We start from the raw sequence: 26,099 nt of genomic DNA, 5'->3' as shown, positions 1-26,099 counted from the left end.
TAAAACAATATTATGCACATCTGAAGAGTATCTAACCAAAAGCAAGCTGAATTTTTACACTCTGCCATCTATCATGCATTTATTTGAGTCTTCTGTCACTCAAATAAGAATGACTTTTGTTGCGTCACTTTGATTATCCCACACCACCTCCTCTACGTTGAGGAGAAGTAAAATCCTGCTGTGTTCATTGTGGAGACTCTGCCTTCGTTTGCATTTCTGAGGATCTTTGCGGGTGGTCGCATGCTGTTTGACACACATTTCCGTATCACCTACTGACAGATGCATGTATATCTGGTTTGGGGATATTCAGATCGTAGGCCTTGTGTAGTCTACAGTTGGATTATTGCTTGAAAGGATTATAAATGTATGCACAAGGAATAAACCCCTTTAGAGAATGTCTTATTATAGGCTGTGGGTAGACAGAACTTTGCATTCTCAGAGTTTCCTGTTTGTCTTCTTGGGAATTCTCACACTCTTGCCCCGCTGTTGGAAAGCTCCTTGGTATCCCTTGGTTCCAGCAAATGGGCTGCGTTTTTTTTTTTTTTTTTTTCCAGAGATTCAGCTTGCTTTATCTCATCTGAGTGTTTGGGGCTCATTAGTATAACCACCAGAGAAGGTTAAGCTATTCGCAGCATGTTTGTCCTGAGCCCTTGGGACATTTAGCATTCAGATAGCAGAGTTGAGATGAGACTGCCGCTCATCACTTTTATTATTTTTGCCAGTGCAGGTTTCTTGTTTCAAACTCTGCGTAGTAATAGTTGTTGTGACTGACAGAACTAAAAAATGGTGCTGTCAAAATGTTGCAGTTTGAACTGTAGCATGATTATTTTCTTGTTGGTGTCAGGTAGATTGCCTAGTATTCAACAACATTGCTTTATTCTTGTGGTGATTCTTCAAAAAAAAAAAAACACCATGTGTTGGCAAATCAATAAAAAAAACAATTACTTGCTTTAAATTTGTGGTTTTGTTTGCTGTTCACATCTGTCAAACATGTTTTTGTCCTCCTTTTTTAGGGCACAAGCGATTTCTGTGTGTCACCCGACAAGTACGTCATGGGTCAGACAAAGGGGCTCATCACTGCAGGTCAGGCTCCGTATAAATAAATGAATAATAATGATATTGTGAAAAATGTAATTATAATTGAGTTGTGTTTACCAGGATAACAAATGTTAATGTTTTTTACAGATATCGTCCATTACTATATTTACTGCAACCAGACTCTTTCCAACCCTTTCCAGCAGGTAGGAAATATGCCCTGTGGAGTCTGTGAAAAAAACAAGGTGTTTTTTTTTCTGAGAACTAGAGAAAATTTGTTGGGACATCTCCTCCTAGGAACAATGGCAGTTAAATGTTTTCCACCTCAGACTGGAGATTCGTTGGTTGAACTTTTATAGCCGATTTCCTGAGTCTGATTACACCCAGACTTGTATAATTAAGTTATAACTTAAGCAGAACCTGCCAGAGAAAATAAACTAGGCTAAAAGATCTGGAAAAAGTAGAAAAAGAACTGAAAAGCAGATGAGAAACAAAGTCTCTGATATCTATCAATCTATAAACAATTACAAACCCTAAGAATTTTTGAGTACCATTATCTATAAATCAGAAAATATAGAACAGTGATGGGCTCCGGAAGGCTGACCTACAAAAGTAAACCAAGAGCATGGAGAGAAATTATCCCTCAGAGACGTTTAAAGTTAGGGTGACATAGGCTGTTGTTTAGTTAAGGGGACGGTTCCTCTGTCACATAATTCTATATTGGTTTGAATAAATAAATTAATTCTACATTTAAAAGCAGTTTTCTGTAATTAGAAAAACAGTTATCTCAGACGTTAGAGTTTAATTGTTTGTTTTACATATAAATGTGGGAATAAAGCTACAAGAAACTCGCAGAGAGGCACTTTTTCATGGCAGTAGACAAAAATATGCATTAAAAGCAATTCATTATGCCACAAACACTAGCTACACGCAAACAACAATGACAGTTCTATTAAAATAAAATGTACATACTCATTCAGTTTTGTTCTTTTAGTTCGCCGCTCTCTTCGGACTTCATTTCTCTGCCCCTCAAGCCTCATCTTTGTCAGCCTCTTTTTTCCCCCGTTCCGTCCTGTCTGCCTGAATCACATCCTGACCTCAGCTCACAATCGCAAGACATCCATCTCTTTTCTCCTAGATTGTCCCTCTTTCTTTTTTCTCTTGTGTTTCCCTGTTTGCCAAAGCAGGCCTAAAATGAGTCTGAAATTGCTTACTTGATGAAACAATTTGATTGAGTGGAGTCATGATTCCAGGGCATATCACTTAACTTCCCAAGCCTATTTCTGCAAAATCTGGCCCAGCGTAGCTCAGAGCTTATTATCTGGCTCTTGACGTGCCCCTCAGAGTAGCAGTAGAGGGCAGACAAGCGTTGCACACCTGGTAAACAAGCTCTCTTCGCTGCCACACAGATCGCAACCACGCATGGAGCTCATAAGCAAGCTGGCAGCGGATTGGCCGTAACACAAGCATTCCCTGATTTGTGTTGTTTTTATTCCCCTTTTTTATAACCCCAGTCAGAATTACTCCATGAATCTATTCGTCCTGATACATCTTTGCTTTGGGCATCACTCCTGTGCTCATATCTTTTTTTTTATTTTATTTTAGGTTTCGTCCCTCCGTCTCTAAACTTTCATCATCCTGTTTTTTTTTTTTTGGGGGGGGGGGGTTCTCAGATCAGTTTCATATCACCTAAAATAAAGACAAATCCATTTCACCGAATGTCATTTTCAGCTAGGGGAAGTTGAACCACATGTAAACTAAAGGCAAAAGAAAAAAAAAGAAAAAAAGTCAGACAAAAGCAATTACATTTATTAATACCTTTGGTAAATGACCGCATCCTGTTTAAATTTAACATTGTGCATCCTGCCTGGGGGTTTCCAGGCTTCCTGTGTAGTTTGGCTGATTGTAGAGACAATGTTTTAAAGAAAGAAAATATATCACTAATTTATGGTTATGCTTAGATATTAATTTAAAAAGAGAGAAGTAAGGGTGGTGTATTTGTAGAAAGATGAGAACTGTAGGGTTTTGTGCTTAATGTGGAGGATTGTTCTGCCCTCTGTTGGTAAAAATATAAATCCACATTCCTGCTGTTGAGGTCGTCATGTTGCCTTTCTCACAGGCATCTTACAGTAGCTCAGAGAGCAAATTATTCATTCACAGTCAAAGGTTTACCGATCTACTGTAGTAAACTGAAGCCATATAATCTGCTCCATAAATTGGTCATAACTCATGCGCACTTTATATATTTGCCTTATCATAAAGAACACCCAAATATGCCCAAGTTTTAAACATTTTTACACTCAGCACCCATATTTTCATACATATTTTTATTACAATTAGGCTACACAAAGTAGCATAAATGGGAACTTTACTTTTTTCCCTTGTTTCTTAGAAAAATAAAACGGGTTCAGTCAAACTGAATGAGGAACATCTGCGATTAGCAATTCCTAAGTTTGCCCCACTAATTTGTTGTTGGACGTAAGTCCGAACTTTGACTGGACCCATTCTATTGCATCTCTGGCCATGTGTTTTTGGTAGGTAACATTAACCTCAGGTTTGCTCGGTGTAATTTAAAGTTTATTTTCAAATAAAAAATGTTAGGGTTTTTTTTGTAAAAAAAAGAAATAATAATGCTAAGCTATTTACATAGTTTTGGTTTCCCCACTTAAAAAGACAGTTGATACTTCAGCTCAGCATAAATGGTACATTTTTCCAAACCAGCAGCTGAAAGCTAAATTGTCTAGGTTATTGCTCCCAGCTTAATTTCGATTTGACTGCTGGGGTTTGTGTTAATGCTCTTAACCTGTTTGGATGATTCATTTTTAACACATTAGCGCACATGAGGTCACGAAATAATGAGCTCATAAATTGCTAGTGTCTGCAATTACTGAAGTGTAAACATATTTGACTTTGTGCAACATGTTATCAGTTCTAATCAATAGTGACAGCGTCGTACAGCTTATCTCTTTTTTCCTTTCTGCTGGGGTAATCAGACTGCCTCTCTGACTGTGCTACACCTCATTTACACGCTCTTCACTTGCAGTTAAATGTCTTTTATCCTTTGCAGCCTCTGACCATCTTCCAGCGATCCCTCACCACCATGCAGATCCAGATCCAGGGTCTTCTACAGTTTGCGGTGCCCCTGTTTCCCACCGCTGAGGTTACTGCTGTTAAATTGCTTGATCCATTTTTTTTGTTTTGTTTTTTTTAAATCAGAGAATTGTTCCTGTTCAAATAATTGCGTTGGCATTTTCAACAACATTGTCTCTCCACACAGAGGGATTTACTAGGTATCCAGCATTTGCTCAACTCCTCTGAGGCGAGCCTGCACCAGCTGACGGCTCTGCTGGACTGCAGGGGGCTCAACAAGGTTTGTCCACCACAGCCTAATTGGCAACACAGTATTACAAAGTAGGCCAGCTTAGAAATAAGTGGTAAAACAGGATTTGTGGCAGAACATAGGATGAATGTGGATCCAGAATAGCACAGAGGAAGACAAAAAAAAAGATTTCTTCTACTTTTTTCCCTGATAATGTTCTTGAAACTTTTTAAAGTTCCTTTTGTTTCCGTCTGTTTTTATTTAAAAACTATGGTTTAGGACTGTGGTTTACACCCATAAAGAGGAGATTTGTCATTACTATGTTATGCAGAGATATATTTTCCCAGCAAGCACATGTACTGGGATTGCTTCTCTGTTGGGAATTCAAACATGCTCATGGGAAACTGCTCGCCATTGGCTGACCTTCCTGCTCTCCATCTGACCTCTTTAGGACTACCTGGATGCTATGGTGGGGGTGTGCTACGATGGCGTGGAGGGTGTGCTATATCTCTGCCTCTTCTCCATCCTTGCTGCCTGCGCCTTTACTGTCATGCTTTGCGCCATTCCCAGGGCACTGAGGCAAATCGCCAGCAGGTCAGTTTGTTCTCGGGCTCACCTCACTGCCATGAATGCCCCTTCTTTGAACGTTCAGCGTGTATTTCTGTGGCATTGAACATTTACTTTTGCTCAGAAAAGAAGATATTTTACAGCAGTTGCAAATTCTGTTATTGTTAAGCTGGATGGTTTGTTTCTCCGTTTTTCCCTTTTTGTTTTGTTTTGATGCGTAGAGAACGAGATTATGATGACATAGACGAGGAGGACCCTTTCAATCCACGGGCCAGGAGGATAGGCTCTCAGAACCCCAACCACGCTAACATGCACAGCTTCTGCAGCTATAGCAGCAGCATGGGCAGTCAGAATAGCCTGCAACCCCCCGCACCGGCCGTCTCCAACCCCCCCATGTCTGAATACATGTGAGTGGGAGAAAATTTAGCTTTGTTTGTCTCAAGGAGTTCACTTCTTTAGTCATCTCAGTTGTTTTATTCAATCTTTCCTTGTTGTTTCTGCAGGAACCAGACAGCTCTCTTCGGTGGAAACCCGCGTTACGAGAACGTGCCTCTGATTGGACGAGGCTCCCCACCTCCCTCGGTATGTTGAGTCCCAGAGAAAAAGTCTTTTATATAATGTTATCACTCACTGACTCAGACTTTATTTGTAAAATTGTCTTTCAGGACATTAAAATGACAAAAAACATATAATTAAATTTCTTCACGTAACGTTTAACCCCTCCGCATTTATTTTATCCCTGGTTAAAATGCGTAAAAAAAAAAAATCTTCATTTAAATGAATCTCATTTTGCAGCAAGAGAAGCTATTATTTTTGCTGGTTTACTTTTTAATTGAGTTGTACAAGATAATTAAAGGTGTAAAGAAATTCTGTGATTTATTATTTATCTTAGTTTATTATGTATTTATGTATTTTTTTGCATCCCAACAACCTGGTAGTTTAACTGCAGTGTGTAGATCTTTTACATCCAGCGTTAATTGTATGTGGTGAGATACCGAACCTTTCCATGTCATCAACAACTCACAGTTTTGCTAACTTACAGGGAGGAGAGTGAATATAGTTAATATTTAATTTTGGACAGACCACCATTTAACTTATCTCAGGACCTTTTTTCAAGTGAAAGTGGTGCAGGACTTAATTCTTTAACTCTTGTCTCTCAACATTTTCCTCCTCACCGATTTATTTCACACACTGCTGGGCTAGTTCTCCCCTGTTACATCAAAGGGATAAAAATAGGAACGTTTTGAATTAAAGTTTCATTAGGCGCAGCCTCCTTAAAAACATCCTGAAGCCAGGTATACTTGGCTACAATCATAAGTGCATTTTAGATCAACTTCCTTTAAAAATAAATACATTTTCACACAACAAGCATGCTACGGATACGCATTTTTACATTATGTTCTCAACAAGACATCAAACGGAATATGCAATGTTCTCTGCCTAATCATTTGTTTCCTAATTAACGCCAGTACATAATTCGCTTTCAGATTTTCCCCCATGACTATAACTGTGCAGAGCCATGCAGTCGTCTTCAGCTAACTGCTTCTTTTATATATTTTTTTTTTTTTTCTGCGTTTGTTTGTCATATGTGTGTGTTTGTATTTTTCATTTCTATATTCCCTCTTTCTTTTATCAACTTTTGGAGATTTACTCTCAGCCGTATAGAAATCCAGTAAGTCTTTTTCTACTTCTCCTCAGGGTTAAATCCTTCCCACTTCCTTTGTTGTTACAGTGTCTTCACCTCTGTGTGACTTCATACCACTTTGGTTCCCTGTGCAGTTTTTTCCTGTTTGGCATGGCTTTCAAACATCACCACTTGTCCTCATTCCAGATGACTTCTCCTTTCACCTAGAGCAGCGTTATGTCTCCCCCTGGTGTTCGGAGGGTGGTAGCATCAACAGTGCATGAAGTCTTGATTCAGTCACTACACTCTGCAACTTGAACTGAGCAAGCAGGCAGATGCATCTCAATAAATTATTATATCGGCAAAAAGGTTATTTATTTTAATAATGTAATTAAAAATCTTAGTCGTTTAGATTTGTTACACAGAGAGATGTAAAAAAATATGTACACTAAAAAAATACATTTTGTGAAACATAAAAATGAGCATACTATAAACTGATTCTGCATTGTACAAGAAATGTACTAAATGCAAAGTATTTTTTGTTCTTGTTTCTCACACAGTGACACTGTTGTCAATAAACCAGATATTGGCACTTTTAGAGTGAAATACTACTGGAAAGCTGGAAACCAGCAACTCCATAAAGCCTGTCAGCAGAGGGAAGCATGAAGCATTGTAATATTTCCTGGTAGACGATGGCACTGATGTTGGGGTTGTTAAAACACAGTGAACCAACAGCAGCAGATGGCAACACAAATCATCACCAGCATCAATCTGTATCTCGAGTAACTTGGATTCTGTGGCTCTTCCTTCGCTTTCACTCCCAATTCTGCCGCATTGTATTCCAAATGAAATGCAAAATCTACCTTAATCTGAAAAGACCTTTTTTTCCTCCCACTCAACTTTTCATTCATATGTTTAGTTCCACTACTTTGACAACAGCCAACTTCATCAGCAATTAAAGTTTGTGGCTTCCCCTTATTGTTCGGGGAATCAAACGACTGTCAAACAACTTGTAAAGTCATCAGTCGTCACCATGATTGTGTCAGGCACAGCATAAATCTTTATGAGTTTTACTTTTTTTAAATTAATTACTGAAATTGAGTAACTTTTTGAAGATAATCAAATTTATTGAGAAGCACCTGGAAAAACATAATTAATTTATTGAGTACTTTCATTGAGCAGAAGTTACGTTAATAGGAGTGAGTCAAAGGCATATTCCACTGAAAATGTTATCTACTGCTGACTCTGTGAACATAAAGTTTCCTTTGTTGAGGATAGCAGCTGGTAAACAGTTGCTATTTTCTGTCTAGAAGAACAAAAGGTTCTGTTCTGTTCTAGGAGAGACAAATATACAATTGCTATGAAACGTCACTGCTGGTGTCCGCAAAGGACTGAGCATCGCATAAGATAGATTTTCAGTGGACCACTTCTTCGTGTCTCTTTCCTTCTTTATTTGTTCCTGTCTGAAGACTCACCCTGCTCTGAGCGTTCGTGTAAAATATTTCTGTATATGTCTGCGTTTGTCTTTCCTCCCCAGTACTCGCCTACGATGAGGGCCACTTATCTCTCCATGACCGAGGAGCAGAGGAGACACTTTGGAAGCGACTTCCAAGCCTAGGACTTCTATCTGACATCTGCGAGGAGGGAACCCGCAAAAGAGCAGGAAGCAGCTGTTGGATGCATCACAGAGAGAGGGCAAACTTCAACGTCTCTTCAGTCCAGAACGCCGGGCGACCTGTGAGGTTTCAGGCCAAAAGAAAAAAAATAATAAAAACCAGTGCTGTTCTTCACTGCAGTGCCTTTCAAAAGTCATCATACCACTTGATCTTTTGCATGTACGTTTTGCACTACAAACAAAAGGTTTAATGTACTTTGTTGGGATTTTTTGTTTTGTAATAGGACCAACACAAATTGTGACTCCTTGGGAAGTAGAGTAAAAATGATACAAGATTGCTAGGATTTTTTTTTTTTGCAAATACAAAATGTGTCAAGTGTGGCTTGCACTTGCATTCAACCCGCTGAGTTAGCTTTTTCCTGCAATTATAGTTGCAAGTTTTTAGTCTGTGAAGAAGATTCAAACACTTACAACTTTCTTCAACAATGGCGGCTTCCTCTCCCCACTCTTTCATAAAGGCCTCTTTGTGAGGTTCATAAATTATAGGTGACATGTTAACAGTTTCTTGAACCTAAGCTGTGGATGTCTACAACTCGGAGTGATGCTCTTCTAGATTGGTTTGTCAGTTGTGCCATATTCCTTTCCTTTTCACATGGCTGTAGGTATGTGACTTTTAAAAGCAATTGATTATGCTAGGTTTTATTTAGGGGTATCAAAAATAAGCAGTGCTAAAAACACCAAACTTATTTATGTTTTTTTTTCTTTCTTCATTTATTTTTATCTTACACAATTTTTGAAGTTGAAATATCAATTTGCTTCCACTTCTTGACATCACAGTATTGATCTATGACATAAAAAAAACTAACAGTTACATTGAAGCTTTTGGTTGTAGCAAAATCTGAAGAAGTTCAGTCAGTTTGACGACATTTGCTAGGCACTGTATTTCAAGGTCCCGACTGACACCCTTTCACATTTTTGAAGATCTTTCTTAACATTGTGTTACCCGTTCTATAATTGTTCTTCGGTTCACTTGATATCTAACGAAAAGTTCAGAAACGTCTTGAAAGACCAGATTAGATACTTTTCAAATGAAGATTATTCTGCTTGTCACTCTGTGAAGCTTTGTGTCTGACCTCTCACAGCTTGCATCTGGATATTTAAAGATTAACTCATAAAAGTAAAATCTGGAAAAACGAAAGATTTTATCTCCTGATACGCCACGGAGTTGAAAGTTGTGAAGCACAAACCCAGCACTGAAGGCAACACTGCAGGACGTAATGGTGGTGAAGAGCATAAATATTATTTTTTTGTTGTTTTACATTCTTACACAAACAAGCTTTACGTTCCAGAAACCGAAAAACTACCTTGAGACCGTCGCTTTTGTACATAATGTGTAAAATAACATGCTATTCTTTTTTTATTTAGAGTTCTTTAAATTGTGTGCCATTTTTATATATTTTTTCTAGTTTTTGTGGCAATATCACACAAGATCACCCTTTTTTCTATGGTCTAAAAGGTCATTATTATTTTTTATTGTGCATATCTAATCCAACCAATGCAGATCATAGTCAGGTAAGCTGTGCTGTTCTGACTATGATTATTTAAAAAAAAAAAAGCTGTTTTTTTCCCCCTTTAAATTCAGTCATTCAAACAGCACAATTTTATTGACTAATTTTTTTGTAAGAATTTAATACAGGCAGTGTTGATTAATAGTATTTTTTGTAGCATGTTACACTGTAAAGGCACTGAGGTGCTTAATTTTGTGTGTCCTAAAACATGAAGTCTAATTGTGAGTTGAATAAACCAGTTTGAGTACAATGAGTAATGAGTCTTTGTTTTGCTGTTAGATTAATAAAAACAACAACAAAACACAAGTAGAAACACAAATATATTACAGTGTAAACAAAATATCAAAGAATTAAGAAGAATAGGTCAACCAACAGAAATCCCCTCTGGACTTTCATGGTCTCGGATGTCAGAACATCAACTCTACAGTCACTGAAGACTGATGAATGAGATTTATTGGATACTAGAACGAAGCAATATGTCTCTCATTGTACTGGAAACATCTCCTGGGTCAGACTGATGTTGCATATATATGGCAGGATCCCAGGCAGATGACCCGCACAGCCTGTAGGGCTCTGAGACTAACATCATCTGGACCTGCAGCCTTGCTACGATTCAGTCTCTCCACCTGATTGAGTTTGTTCTCCAGCTTTTTCCTGGTGAATATTCAGTATTTAACATAGAATAACAACTAGTTATGTTTTATAAAGTTAATTTAAAAGGAGTCCAAAATAATGTTTTTTTTTTTTTTTTTGTTCATGAGTCATATATTTGTTATTTGAACTGGACATCTGTGTTAGGTTGAAGGTAATCTGTGTATTCTCTTCCATCCAGCAGATGTCAGTGTAGTGTTGCTAAAGTATTGCTGAACCGTATTGTATGATAGGAGAACACGCGTGTGTGTATGTGAATAAAAGCCAAGAGTGAAAGCTCTTTGAGTGGTCAGTAAACTAAGAAATTGTTGTATAGGTTCAGCCCATTTAAACACTATTACAGCAGGAACAGAAACACTTATTACTGAATCATGAACACCATGTCGCCTGCAGTGCTGTAGATGTTGTGTGACCTCCTGGATGAGTTGTTGTTGATGCAACATTAGTGATTTTAGAAGCCTTAAAGTTCAACAACGTTCTCATGTTTTCTCCATTTGTGGAAAATGGCACTTACAGTGATTCACTGGAGTCCCACAGGCTTAGAAATGGCTTTGAAATCCTCTCCAGACTTCATTTGCTACTTGTTTTTGTCCATCTTGAGAAAATAATTGTTTTTTTCTTCAGTCAGTCTACTTCCATTTGTCAGGCATGCTCTATTTACCGTAGATGGTTTTTTTTTATTCAGGTCTTAGTTGTGGCTATTGCAGGAGTTTGCAACCATTTTAATCATAAAAAAAAGTACTTTTACCTTCACATTATAATTATAATGTGATTCAGTACCTTATAATTATGAGTTATTTGATCTTATATATTGAACAAGAAGAACTTTTTTGGTTTTTACTTTGACCTGACAAAATATCGGACAGTTTTATTTTACAATCGGAAGTTGTGTTACTATTGTTTACAGTAGCCTTAGCTGCCTTGATAACGCCTGCGCCGCAGGTCTCCAGGGACAACACGCACGTACGCAAAAGAAACAAACGCGCACAGACAGAAACCCAGCAGCAGAAGGCAGGCAGCGGAGAGGAGGGGAAAGAAGCAGGTGGAAGTGCTGCTATCGTTACCTGACTCATTCTTCTTTTCCACAGGAGGGAGATGATTTTTTTTTCTCTCCTGCGTTTCCAAGCTGCTGCAGCAGAAATCCAACATTCACGAGGAGAAGAAGTGGGAGCGTCGACTTACTTTAACAAACACAGAGGAGGATAGAGCGCGTGTTAGGGGACAAAAGTAACGACCAAGCATTGTTAGGTTGGTGGCTACGCGTGTAATAAAAAAAAAGTGTATGGAGATTGTTAGGGATAATTAGAAAGCAGAAGCCATTAGTCAGAGAGTCTCTAAGCGTGTGGTGCTTGTGGGTGTTAGGGGAAGGTGGCATGCAGGTGCCCACACCGCAGAGCGAGATGGCCCAGTGCTGCGTCCGGTGTTGAAGCTGTTCCCCTCACCTGGACCCGAAGCTAACATGAAGGACACGGGGGAATCAAAGGACCAACAGCTAACTGTAAGTTTAAAAATGTCTTTAAACTTAAATAGTTTTTTTTTTTACAAGTTACTTAAAAAGTATGTTCATAACAAATATAAAAAAACAATGTATTACGAATTAGGCCTAAATGTTAACTGTTTTATTGACATCTTTTAATAATTCTAGTGTAGCTTTTGTTGTACTAATAATTAAATTGGGTGATACATATATAATGGTCATCTCATTTATTTGACTGTATTAAACGGTGAATTGCACAGGTAGGTATACTTTTTGAATTCCATGTCTTTTTTTATTACATTAAAACCATAAACAAAATGTATTATAAATTCTGAAAAGTATGGCGTTCAGTTCTATTCCACCTTTCTGATGTAAAATTGTGTGTAACCACCATTGCAAGACATTCAAGTCTTGTCATAGAATAACATTTTGATTTTGCTTTGACTAGACTATATTAACACATGAATATAGCTTAAACTAAACTAAACTATTCCACTGTTGATGTGGCTGTATGTTTAGAATTGCTGTTCTGCTTACACTTCTGCCCCAGTTGCAAATGTTTTACAGCCTCTTGTGGGTTTTCTCCCCTGATTGTCTTATATTTAGCTCCATATATCTACCAATCAACTCTGCTAAAGAAATGAATCCACAGACCATGTGCTGTCACCACATGTTTTGCTGTTGGCAACGTATATATTCAAGGTTATGAACATTGTTAGTTGTGATCCACATGCAGTGCTTCACATGTCTTTTCTACCTCCAGACATGTTTACTGTGTACCCTGCATAGCTGTGGATGATATCGAATGGGGCTGGTTATGGTTTTCTATAAAAAAATATATTTTACTTGCCACTCATTGATGAAGTGAAAAAAATAACCCTGCATTAAGCTTCTCCATAGCATTGTCCCTGACTTACTTGATGTGTTCCTTGGTCTTCTCGTTAATCTGGACTGTATTTGCTAATCAAGTAACCTGTAAAGGCAATTTGTTGCAATTTTTTAAATATTTTTTGAATGTGAGTGTCAAGAAGGTTGCATGGAAATCACAATTTCAGATTTTTATTGGCAAGAATCTTTAAAAACTATTTATTTTTCTTCCTTTTTGAGTTGGCCACTCACATAAAATCCCAATAACCGACATTGAGGTGCTGTTTTTAACATAGCAAACACCACCTATGAAAACAGAAACTAACAATTTACATTACAGACATAATGAAAGTGAGGTACATGTGGCCACTGTGTATTTTTCTATTTTTCCCCTGTTGTTTCTCATTATACCTCCCAATGTCTTCCACTGTTGCTATTATTTCTTCAATTTCCACTCGCTCTGCCTGCGCTGTGTTCTGCAGTGCACACCTGAATTATTGAGGTGGCTGTTTCAGCTGCCTGGTCTCTCTTGTCCAGCATGTAATAAAGCTTCCACAATGTGCTGATGGAGGAAAAAGCCATAGTATGACCATCTGGTGCCTTGGTCAGTATGAGATATACCAGCCTTACTGCTAGTATTATAAGACACCTTGCAGCACAAATGCAGCACATTTCTTACCCTGCCATTGACAAAAAGTCTGATTTTATCTCCTCCACTAATTCTAATTGCCTATTTTAGTGTTTATATTTTACAATCTATAGCCACAGTGCTGTGTTTAATTTGAAAGTACATTCTTATCACATTAAGCCACATCCACTTACTCAAACACAGCACCTCCTAATCTGCCAGATTAGGAATTGCTGTAAGCCCGTTGGTTAATTATAACAGATAACCGGCAAGTGTATTCATTGTTTTCATATTTTGCTACCTTACAACTGGAAATGTCAATATTTTTTATTTTGATTTTAGATGATAACATGTAGGATGCAATTGTGGAATTATAGAAATGACTGTTTTTGACTAAAAACATAGAAAAAGTCTGTACACCTAAGTAAAAAGTACTTGAGATCAACAGGGTTGATCCCACGATTTAAACATCTCATGGAGCAGTGTTCAAATGTTCATCAATAATGTAGAGAAAATTGCACAACCGCAATCATTGACCTGAACTGACAGAACTACAGCCCTAAAGGTTCATGGTAACTCCAAAAGAGCTGTAAGGATCTACAGCTCTGGTGGGGGAATCTGCAGACTCACCAACTGCTTTTATGGAAGAGCACCCTGAGGAAACCATTGTTAAAAGCCAGCCATATGAAGCTAATTTGGCAGTTTGCAACAAGACACATTGGAGCCATGGCAACTATGTGGAAGAAGGCACTCTGGTCAGATAAGAGCTTTTTTTGCCATTTTGTAATGCTACATGTGAAAAAGACCCTGGAATATCATCTAAGGGAGCCGAACAAATCCATTATAAAAAAAACCTTACAAAATACCTGGAGTTTCTAGTTGTAAATTGGTACAGTTTTAACAAACAGGAGAAAAAAAAGCAAGTATCGACAGCAATTGATTATGAACCATGCTTTAGGCTGTGTATTTTGTTAAGGATATATTCCTAAAAATCTGGATAAATACTGTACATATTTCATAGAGTTTCTTTAGATGGACTGAAAAATGTCCACCTTTAGTTTCATTTGCATGTTGTTCGTCATGCTTTCACTATGAACAGACTTTTGAATTAGGCTATTGTTACGTTCTCCGCAACTCTTAGTGTGAAATAAAAAATTTGTACTTTATCTCGTCTATTTTTCTAAGAAAAACCACCCTGGCCATAGTCAAAAACATCCTTTGGAAACAAGCAGTTGTGTTTGAGTGATTGTTCAGGTTCATTACTTGCTTATTAGGTCTCAGCCTGGTAAATTGGATCTCACTGTGTCAATGAAATTCAAGGATGACTGAATTCATATTGCTTGCCACAGGTTGCCTTGAGGATTCGACCCCTGAGTGACGCTGAGCAAGAGGAGGGGGCGACCATTGTGGCCCACAGAGTGGACGACCAGGTGAGATGGCCATCATTTATCTCTTATCTCTTTGCGCGGCTGATGGGGTTGGTGTGCGTTTACGTGGGAGAAAGCTCTTTCTCCTCCTCATCCCTCCTGCACGTCATGAGCCTACAGAGATAAGATATCTAAAGCCAGGCAGCTCTTTTTGAAACTTTGTAAAGCTCAAATGTCACATTTGTTTTGTAAGTGAATGCAGACGTGAGAGTGACCTCACGTGTGTAATGCTACATGTGAGGTCGCTTTTTTTCTACGTAAGGAGAAAAACGGAGGGGAAAAAAATCCATAAAAATATATCAGTAACGACGAGGCTGTTGAGCATTTCTAATACTGCACACTATACTGAATCAGAATTTCAAAAACAAAATCTGACAGAAAAAGCCAGAGCAGCAGAAGCAAAAAAGCAAAGTCAATCAATATTACAAACAAAAGCCAGCTTCTTATAAAAAATGTATAATACATCAAACTCCAGAGCCGAATGTTCTAACAGCTGTGTGTGTGCTTGTTTTTCCTCCAACACAGTTTAAGGTTGATTTCTCCCTTTACAAGTTATAGTTTTTTTTAAAGGGCACATGTTTAATAGAAAAATTATAAAACATTATTTGTTTAAAAAAAAAACAACAAAGGTGTCAGTTTGAACCTTCAATTCATATCCTCTTTTAATAACGAAGTGGGTCCAAAAAGTCCTCTAGCATGGTTGAAATGGCTCTTTTTAGTGGTTTAAAAAGCCAGGTGCAGAATTAACAGAAATGCAAAATTGTGAAATGGTGAGCAGGCAAAATGACTTTCCAGCTTCTATCATAACAATGCTTTCTTTGCTCATTTTTCTTATAAAGGTGTAAATGATTGTCTGCTTGATAGCTCTCAAGTTAGCAGTCTGCCCCATGACCACACAGATCATAACATTTCTGTATTACAAGTCCTTTTTTCAACAAAGTCATGTAATATTCAGATTTTCTCAGAAACTGATTTTTTTAAATTTTGCTTGCATGAACTGAAAAAAAAAACTTAAAAACATCTCTCCGTGTGTTAAAAATCCATGCAATGTCACTTTTGGAATTGTGAATACTGAAATAAATGGACTTTTACTGATTTAATGATGTTGACATGTATGTGAACACATAGCATACTTACTGAGCATGTTACCTGTGATCTTGGACAAATATGCCATATGTTCAGACTCCATGAGGACTCATGTTCACCATTAGGTTTTACCTTCAGCCAGATCCCCATGGGGACCTTTTAGCAGCATTTGGAATGATGATGAAGGCAGTGCAAATGCTAATGAAGATTTAGACTGATAACGTGCAAAGGTGTTTCCTCACTCATTAAAACATTGCTGTGAACGCTGGTTATTAGCTGTTTTTCTTGGCCAAATCCAAAGCTGATATTGTGAATGCCTCCCTGCTGGCTACAGGAAGATGTATTATTTAAAATTCACCTTTATGAGCTTTATATCATGTTGTTATGATATTCCCTCATCAAAAACATACTTGGGATGTTGCTTTGACTCTTTCATGCATGTCTGAGAAATTCTTGAATCACCTGTGGCAAACATTTGGGGTACCTAAAGGGTTGCTTATACAAAGTGCCCCCTATTTACACAAAGCTGGAGTGTCGGAAAGAGCAGGAGCTTATTAAAGAAACATATGTCAATGTCAAGGAGCTCAACTTATTTTTGCATGGTTATGTTTATTCTATGCAGCGTTTTTATAGCAACTGAATGTAACATAATTACTTGGTTGTGCTATAAAATGGTACCATGTGCCTGGAAAATACATAATATCTCTTTTTTGGTAAAAGTGCGTGGACGGGTGGCGGTGGTCTGATGATCAGTTTTTGCTCTTCTTTTTAAGACAGGCTGGAAACCAACGCTCGAAAGAGATAATCTGTTTGGCTGAGATTTGACTTGTTTGTTAGGTGTAATTCAATTATACCTGCTCTTACCTACCACATCAGCACTTCTGCCTGCCATGACATCACGATAACAGGCTTGGACTCAGGGGATTAGAGCATAACAACAGGGTTGTAGCCATGGTGCTGACAACCACCCCCCCACACCTCCACCCATTCACCGCATATTACAGGGCTTTGTTATTGTCTTTAGCTAAAGCAACCACATCTTGGGGGGAAAAAAGGGCTGTCCTCTGTTACCTGTGCAACAAGCTGCAGGGTTGATTCTCTTCTCAAACAACACAGTCCATATTATAAAGAGACATTTGCATACAATGTATAAACAAACCTTGTTGCTATTGTTGCTGTCTGATATTAACTCAAGACTAAATATTTTGCTGTTAGGTCAATTAGGATTACTAAATTAAATAATTTTTGCTTGTTATAAAATGTATGTGTATTTTCTTGCTATTGCCTCCTGAATGGTGTAACTGAACCAGGTTTGCAGGGCACCTTCCTCACATACACATTTTCTCCTCTGCCCCAACAAATGTTTAATGGGACTGCAATTAAGACTTTGTCACCTCACTAAATTGAGTTTCTTATCTTAAAAGTGCTTTGTAGCTCATTTGTGTAATGGTTGGGATCATTGTCCATTTAAAGGACCCTTTTCTGACAAAGCTTTAACATCCTGACGGAAGTCTCGAGTTGTTGCTTCAATATTTGCGCATAATGTTCTTTTCTTGTGATACCATCTCTTTTTAAAATGCAACAGTCCACTTTTCAGTTAAATGCCCGCAGACATGATGCTGCCCTCTTCGTACTTCACAATTGAAATGGTGCTTAAAGACTTCAGGCCAAATATTCACTAAGCATTTTAGTTTCTTCAGACAAGACATTGCTTGAAAAACCGAGGAGAAATCTTCTAGATAACCTTTGTGAATAACGATATTCTCATACCATCTTCAGCCAGTCAGCATCTTCACAAGGTCTTGTTCTGGGGCCGAGTCACACATTTCACCCCCAGACATGTTTATCTCTAGGAGGCAGAAACCATCCCCTTCCAGAGTAGTGTAATGGTTTGGCATTCCCAGGATTTATATTTCAGGATAATTGTTTAAACAGATAGATATGGCTCCTAAAGGTGTTTGCATACTGTCCCCAATGGTGATCCACTTGTAGAGGTCGGTAATTCTTCTGATATTTTGGCTTTTTTTTTTTTTCATTTCTTCTATGGCTGTTTTTTCCCCCCAAAATGTCACACATTGAAGCATTATGTCTGAGGTATTGCTTTAAGTAACGTGAACAGGTGGCCATCAATTTAACTTATCAAAAGACATGACATAATGAAGTTAGCGCAATCAAATTTAAAAAAAAATCATTTATGTATCTGTAGCTAATAAAGCCATACGCTTTGTTTTTTTTTATTTTGCCTGTAATTTAAAAGAATGGGGAAAAAAAATAATTTAGCAATCCTGACAGACTTAAAATTAGCTAAGTTTAGTCTAATTTAATTCCAGGTAGTGAGAAATGTTCTATGTATGCTTTTATGAATCTGCATGTAAATGGGTTTTTTCAACTGTTCCTCTCAAGAGCGTCTGACACTGACAGTTGTGCTGAGTGGTCTCTGTTGTGTTATATCACGCCCAGTTTGGCACGTTCTTAGCAGAGGATTAGCGGAGCTTACAATGCGCACTTGTTATTGTGACAGGAGGACTTTTTTAACCAACAGGCTTACAGAAGCTGTCCTCACCTGAATGGAGGAAGGGGGGCGTCAACATAAGCATTTATTGGGATTATAGTACAACTAAAAGCTGAATCCGTTTACACCATCCTCTATCACATACTTTAGATGGATATCTAGATTGAAACACTTAAATATTACACCTAAGCTATATATTTAGAAACATAAAACGTTTTGTAGTAATTAAGTTGTTTGTGAGACTGTAGACACTCAAAGACCATATGGCCTGCGGGTTGCGCTCAGACAGATTAGCCGTGTTGCTGGCGGCTGACTTAGCTGCCTGAATGGGAGTAGCCATATCTGGCTGTACTGGCAGAAAGCAGACAACTCAAAGCTGGTTAAGTCTGCGGAGATGAGCTCATTGAAGGGATTTATCTCAGGTTAAGCCTTCTGCCACCTGCTCTTTTTCTCTCTGCGTCTTCCCCCACCGGACAGCCTCAAGGACTCACGCTGCTTTGTTTTTATCTGTCCTTATAGATAAAAACAAGTTCATTGTGTCTGACACAATGAACTTGAGGTAGCAATACACTGATCAAGGTGTCTGGTCATGAGACTTTAAAAAGACTGAAGACAGACTGTATTTTCTTGAAATTATAAGTAAAAAACTAAATCCTTCATATTTCTTTCAAAACAATATCTGGACATCAGTTCACCGTAGTGACACACTGAGAACAAGTGTGAATTGACCTTCTTATTGGTTTATGCTTAAGAACATTGTTAGCTTTGACTTTGAAGTCTCAGACAGTGTTTTCTTTTCTACCTTATTATAGAACACCACGAGAAGTGAGAGGTTGTAGTTAAGAGGCTAAAAGCTTAGGCTCTTAGAGATAAGGCTAGTCCCTCAACTCTGTGAATGAGATACCTGGAACTGTTGATGGTCCACCAACAATTTATCTCAAATTACAAACACTAGTTTCAGGAGTTGCATTTTTTTGTTTGACTAACTTTGAAGTTATGCACATTTTTATGGAATCCCAGTGGAATACATTATTGAAAAAGTTAAAGGGTTATGAATACTTTAGCTTGACACTAGTTACCCTTCTGCCAAGTCCAGTTATTTAGTTTCTCTGATCAGCTGTATGATGACACTATGACTAAACAAGTATTTTTATACAAAACACTATTTATTTTTGCCTACACATTCTCTAACAACCAGCAAATTGCTAGAAAGTTATAATTATTGCCATAATATAACCACAGATGAATGGGCTGGGATCAATACATGGCTAGTGTGCCTGTGTTAAATGTGCAACCTGGACTGCCAGGATGAAATGTGAGTTATTAGCAGGTATTGATGGTAGCATGTCAGGTGCATCATTTAAAAGCAGCACTGCTCTTGTCTGGTGTTGGATTTAAGTGCTTTATCACAACAAGAACAGAGATTTTAAGTAAGATCTTCCTTCATGTGGTCAATTGAAATAGACAGGGGTATACACATAAAGGCAGAGTGTTCAAGACCAATTCTGGGTCACAGCAAGGGTTTAAAAAATATGCAACAATTTGCAGTATTGATTATGACATCCAGGGCACATTTTCTGCCTTTGTGAAGCACAAAACACCTTGTGTTCAATGTTGCAGGAAGTCTGAATGCATTGCTGGCGGTGAAAGGAGATTCAAACCGCCTTCTTCTTAGAACCTGTGTTGCAATTTGTCTCATTTGGAAGCACTATTGTAAATTTGAGTCTTTCCACAATAACAGTATCTAGAGTCTTGTACTGATTATGCAAGTGGAATCTATTATATTCAAAATGTATGTGGAACACACAACCATACATACAATTGCATCAACAAAATAAAGGCAGAAAATAATACGTAGAAGGGCTGACCACAGTAAGCTGTGCAGGACTCTGTGCTTTTGTTTCTATTTATGGTCAAGGCACTTTTTTTTACCTATGAAGTAAAACTTTAAAATTGGTTCACTGTTTTATTACTAGTGACAAACTTTTCCAAATCTGGGATATTTTTAGGACATTATTCTAAATGATTAACACATTAGAAGTTACTTACGATGTGTCTGATTGTGAAACATGTTGAGGCACTTCTGGTGCAAAGACAGACATTTTGCACCATTTCCACCTGTTCAGCACCTCCGTATTTTGCTGTGGAGTCTATGTAGCTGTATATGACCTTATCTGCAAGCATGACATCTTTACCATTTCAATATAATTTGTTAGGATATCAGCAGATGAATTGTGACTTTTTAAGAATGTTTAAATAGGAGTCTTTGAAGACCTTGTTTTAACTTTTTCAGTTTATGTGAAAGAGCTTTTGAGAGTTTTTGCATAAATATACACTTAGTAAACATAATTTATTACCACCATTTTATTTACCCAGTTTATTTAGACCTCTGTTGGTAGAGTTTTGATTACAATACACTTTTAGAAATCTGAGTATAACTAAGAAGGGGGAGCTTTTGTGTGGAGTGTTTTTTTTTTTTTTTTGCTTGTTTTTTGTTTTTTTTACAAGACTGTTTGACTGAATTAGAGAAGGAAAAGAAAAATACAAACAGCCTTGCTCTCATTATAGTCTTAACTTCTTTACTCACAGACTGTGCTATAATAATGACAAGAAAGGGAGAGGTGCATTTTGATTGACAAATTTAGTTAAACTTTCTTCAAAAACTGGGTTAATTTGTTGACCCGGCTTACCCGTCTGTCCTAGAAAGCAGATAATCTTGGCGTCCTGTACTCAACCTCCTTGTTTTGGCATTCCTTTCCTGACTCCTCAGATCTCTGCACATCCCTCTTAAGTCTCTTTTGGAAAAACAGCCACTGTGGGCATGTCTGTCCCTGTTTGTGTGTCTTGCATATGTGGTCCATCTCAGTGGCCTTCCTGCTTTAAAAGGCTTGGTCTAGGTCAGACCATAATAAGCGTAGCAGCTTATTACGGTGGCCTCTGAAGGACAATAGATGCTTGAGTAGCCATATTGTCACTCCTGATATACAACTTAAACCTTTTTGAGTCACAGCAGCAGTTTTGATGTATGAAGCTGGATTTTTATTGCAGCCACAAGATAATGTAACAAAACAAGTGAGCAGATAAAGCCATCAAGCTGAAGCGGCTTTGAGTCATTTCCACCATACTTTGCCCTTAGCCATCTTTTGAGGCGTTCCAGTCCACAGGGGGGAGGAGAGGAGGAAACAACCCAGAAAGTTTTATATATTCCTGTCATTAGCTAAACAAAGCATGTTGTCTCTTTTATTTGCAATAGAGAAATCTGAGTGGGTGTCCTTTCTGAGAAGAATCATGAGCAATATTTCTGGGTATTTAATACCTCTAAGCAGGAAGCTTAGATTATCCATAGGTGTGTCACCTTTAATAAATGGAAAGCTAATATTGGTCAGCAATCTCTCAGACCATTATGGATACATTATGAATCAAATTCCACTAGGAGCTTGAAAGGACCAACCTGACATTCTGTTATAAAACAAAACCTAGAGTGTGATGATTGGAAAAGAGCAACAATTGTAGAAATGTCTCCTATAGATCGCAATAGAGATGCTTTAATGCTGCTGGTAAATCTTTCAGCGGAGCATAATAAGTTAAAATTTTACTTCTCCTCTACATTATACAGATTTAGAGTGAAAATTATTTAAATTGAATCAAGACTGTTTTTTTGTGTTTTTTTCTGACCGGCATCTCTCAAAATATAATGGCAATGTAAAAGAAGTCTACTTTCTGTTTACATTTTATTTTAAAAAATGTCATTTAGAACTTATTTTACCCTTCTCAATAATCTGTGAAAAATATGTTTGCAATTACAGCCAACAAACACTGCTAACTGTCTTTTCCCACTGGTATTTTGTGTGATGAGATAACAGCATTTAAATAAATCACAATCCTTAATTTAAAGTATGTTAGAAATTGGCCTAAATACAACGCTTTAATACAACATCAGACTTAACCAATTTTTAAGTTGTGTAAAACCTGACAGCATTCAGCCCAAGTGAGTGAGGAAACAGAAGGAACTCCCTTTCAGGGTATTAATGTCATCCTCTTAGTGTTATGTCACACATTATGAAAGCATGGCATGGTTTTCTATTTAAGTTGGATAAAACTTATAACACAAAAAGATTAAACTGGGTAATGTCAAATGTAGAAAAATGTATTTATGTTCCTTTACTCCATTTTTTTCTTTCTTTCTCTATGAGAAGAAGAGCACATTGTTCCCTGACTCTGCTGCCACCTAATACCTCTTTGGCAGTAGCCGCAGGGCAATAGATGTCCCATCCCTATGGTGTAAAACCTGGATTTCTTTGTTACTGATAAAACACCAAAAGAGAAAATAAGTCAATAAATGCTCACTTGATACTTTTCTGAAAATAAAAAAAACTAAATTTTAAGTGAAAACTGAAATTAAATTTGATCAATATTTTAAATAACATATGAAAATGTGATGTTTATGAACAGCGTTGACAGAAATTTGGTAAGGAAATAAACACAACTCTTTGCTGCACAATGTTTCTATTAAAAAAAAAACAAAAGAGCACGTACATGTTGTTTTATGAATCTAAAGGGATTTAACTCCCAAAGGGGTTTGTTTAATGTCTCAGTCATAATAACATGTTTTTTTTCTTCCTATCATTGTATGAAGGTTTCATTACCACAAATATCAGCTCATCTTGACATGGAAGAAGAATTAATACAAAATATCTATACACTTAAAGTATTTTTTGTGGGATATTAATTAGTGTTCTGATTTTCTTTTTTCCATTTAATCTTTAGGAGCCTGAAGAGTTACTTTTATCCTTTTATCCTCCTCACCCCCCTAGTTCAAGTGAATTCAGTTCCTTTAACCAATATTCCCATCATTCTGGCACTTCATCATGTCAGAAGAACAGCACTGTAACTTTTTGTAAAAGGGACTGAACAATGCCTGCTTTTTATCCCATCAGCCATTGGCTCAGAGGCAGGGTACATCCTGGACAGTTTGCCAGTCTGAAACAGAAAAAGATAGAAAGACACAGAATGAGCAACCATGTGTGCAGACAAAGCCAAGAGAAATTTTATAGACTAGTTAACCTAAAATTCATGGTTGTACACTCAGTATCCACAGAGACACCTTGTAAATTCCATGCAGAACCATGGGATTTGAACCCTGGATCTTCTTACTGCAAGACAACAGTGCTACTAATTGTTCCACCGTGCAGCCAAACTTCTTTCAATAGTACAGATCATTTGCCTGTATGCCTATAAAACTTGTGAAACTAATGATATCCCATTCTTGACACATTTGTTTTGTCATGAAGTTTTTTAGAAAAAGTTACAACTGTTTTTATCTAAATTGCATTGAATGAAGAGTCCCTGGCCTGCCTTCTGCATGAATACGTGCAGCATTTAATCAGTCAGGCTCTGCACAAATCGTTTGTTTTTGCCAAGGTGAATGGCCCAAAATTTATACAAAAGACCCATTACAGTTTATTTAACACTTGATGACAAGTATTACTGCAAAGTGTTGCATGTAAGTGAAACAAATCAAGAAAAATAAAAAATCTGTCAGTGGGCAAGCACTTTTTCTTGCCACAGTACAAATATAACCTCTAAATTAAATTGCAACTTGAAGCAAGTATGTTGAATTCTGTATTTAGTCTTATAAAATAATGTGCTTGGGGGTTTTAATACCCATGAACCCAGAGCTTCAGAGCTGTGGAGGGAAAGCTCTTTGAATCTGCTTCTCAATTATCGTTCACTGTTTAGTAGTGCTAACATGAGAAGCTGTGCTTCAATAGGAATGCTGTTTTTCAGCAAGTTTCCAGAGAAACCTGAAAAACATTCAGTTTGTGATGAAAATGCATAAATATCTTTTTTATGTCCGGTCCTGGTGATTGGCTGCCTCGTCTGTTTTACACCTCTGACATTTACACCATATAGAACAGAGATTAGTAAATTTACTGGTTATTTATCTTGGACAAAAGCTGTTACCGTAGAAGGAAACTGCAGACTCTGAGAATGCATTGGCCAATAAAATAAATATATTACCTTTTATAGAAGTGACTCTCAACCTTTTTAATTCATAAAATAACTTCTAGTCCCAGAATGGAGTTGTAATTTTTGGTTTTATGTACCCAACTGATGTGTAGAAAGCCCAATTTGGTGTGTGGCGCTTCTAGACATTGTAACTTTTGTTAACATCCTAAATTTTCATTTTAACCTTACTGTCAGTGTGATTTGATTTGCATTTTTTCCCAATAAAAATCAACCTGGACATTTCATCAAACTGTGGTTCATTTTACAAAGAACAGCATTCGCAAAATTCTCTACTTGTTAATGATTTCATTTTTATTTCTCTGACATTTAAATTATGCCTCTGGATTTTGAAGAGAACACTGTATGTTCTAACCTAAATCCTCTGAAAAGTCCGTTGTGTTGCACAGCAGTAAAAGTCTTAAAACTGGTAATGGTTTCTTTTACGTTTTACACTGACATCCTCCTTTCTGTTATGCCTGATGGGATAAAATGGACTAAAAGGCCTGAAATAACATGCTGTTCAGCACCGATTTGTTATTACAGTTATTACATGTGAGCAGGAGCGTGATGTTAACTTGACACTCCACTAAATGGATAGTTGAGCAGCTTGTCACCTTCATCTGAAAAGGGTATTATTACCTGATTCAACATGTGTTATTCTTCCTTTTAGTCTATTATAGCAAACAGAAGACAGTCAGACTGGACAAATAAAAAAAGTGCTGGTCATCAGAATTATTGTATTAGTGGAAGAGCAGAGTTTGTATGTTTATGTTCTCTAAAATGATACATATACATCTGTTTGTATTAAATAACATCAGAATCAACTGTTTTGAAAAACCCTGCTTTCATTTAAAACAGTACTCTAGATAGCAGGGAATAATATCTTAAACTTTTTTCCATTGGAATTAACTATGCAATAGTCAATTCCAGTACCTATGTTTTATGGTGTTTAAAGATAATAGCACATGTCACTTATGCTTCTTGAGCAGATACTGCCTGGCATGGCTCATTCCTCAAGTTGGGTGTGCCCTAAAAATAGTCCATGCAGCTCTTCCTCAATACCAACACATACGAAATCATTCGTACACCATCAAAGGTTGACCTAAACTTGGTCAAAAATATAAAATCCCCCCCTAAATAAACTTTTCTTACTGCAAGATTTGCTGCTGCAAAGGCTGTTCTTGAATAACAACACATTTGGGGTGAAACTGTACCCAATTTAGGATGGAGAAGAGTGCCTCTCTTTGTCTTTTGTGGGTAGTCGATGCCCCTGGCCTTGAAGTCACCTCTCACCTTACGACCAACCTACACTCCAGCGTCCAGTTACTGAGCTTTTCTTCCAGTCTCTGAATGCTTGTGTATAATGACACAAAATGAGTTGGTAACAACAAAGCTAGGGATTAACCAAACATACTTTACCTACAAGAAAGTCATTTCTGAAAACTCCTGTGTATAATTTGTACTCACAAAAAGAAATAAGAAAACAAGAAGAAACTGTGGCATTACAATTAATGCTTGATATATGTTATGTCCTATTGTTTTAATCAATCGTTCTTGTTTCACATAGTAATGCACATGCATACTGATCAAAGAAGGTAGGAAGAAAAGGAACAGAACGCGTTCCTCTAGTTCTTAGTCTTTAGACAAAGAATTAGTTATTTTCTAATTCTCCTGTTGCATTACACAAAAGTTTAAAACTCCCTCTACATTTGTT

General features: G+C 37.4%; 2 protein-coding genes across 4 annotated transcripts in view; both read left to right on the top strand.

Moving 5' to 3' along the window:
• ttyh2 (tweety family member 2) overlaps positions 1–9,981 on the top strand; it is a 61,156-nt gene extending 51,175 nt beyond the window's left edge. The window contains exons 7-15 of one of the 2 annotated variants that reach the window (XM_008437264.3): positions 1,014–1,083; positions 1,186–1,241; positions 4,103–4,195; positions 4,313–4,405; positions 4,806–4,948; positions 5,143–5,328; positions 5,425–5,503; positions 6,567–6,593; positions 8,083–9,981. In XM_008437264.3, coding sequence (XP_008435486.1) covers positions 1,014–1,083; positions 1,186–1,241; positions 4,103–4,195; positions 4,313–4,405; positions 4,806–4,948; positions 5,143–5,328; positions 5,425–5,503; positions 6,567–6,593; positions 8,083–8,163 — 828 coding nt within the window. In that variant the 3' untranslated portion in view covers positions 8,164–9,981. The remainder of the gene's footprint in view (positions 1–1,013; positions 1,084–1,185; positions 1,242–4,102; positions 4,196–4,312; positions 4,406–4,805; positions 4,949–5,142; positions 5,329–5,424; positions 5,504–6,566; positions 6,594–8,082) is intronic. The other variant, XM_008437265.3, reaches the window with a different exon arrangement.
• A 1,291-nt stretch (positions 9,982–11,272) lies between these two features.
• Positions 11,273–26,099, top strand: part of kif19 (kinesin family member 19) — a 36,720-nt gene continuing 21,893 nt past the window's right edge. Inside the window, exons 1-2 of one of the 2 annotated variants that reach the window (XM_081600955.1) lie at positions 11,273–11,877; positions 14,701–14,781. In XM_081600955.1, coding sequence (XP_081457081.1) covers positions 11,839–11,877; positions 14,701–14,781 — 120 coding nt within the window. In that variant the 5' untranslated portion in view covers positions 11,273–11,838. The remainder of the gene's footprint in view (positions 11,878–14,700; positions 14,782–26,099) is intronic. The other variant, XM_081600954.1, reaches the window with a different exon arrangement.

This window comes from Poecilia reticulata, chromosome 19 (assembly GCF_904066995.2).
Source record: "Poecilia reticulata chromosome 19, P_reticulata-male-v2, whole genome shotgun sequence".
NCBI lineage: Eukaryota > Metazoa > Chordata > Actinopteri > Cyprinodontiformes > Poeciliidae > Poecilia > Poecilia reticulata.
Note: the sequence above shows the minus strand (reverse complement) of the source record. Positions and strands in the feature narration are given on the sequence as shown.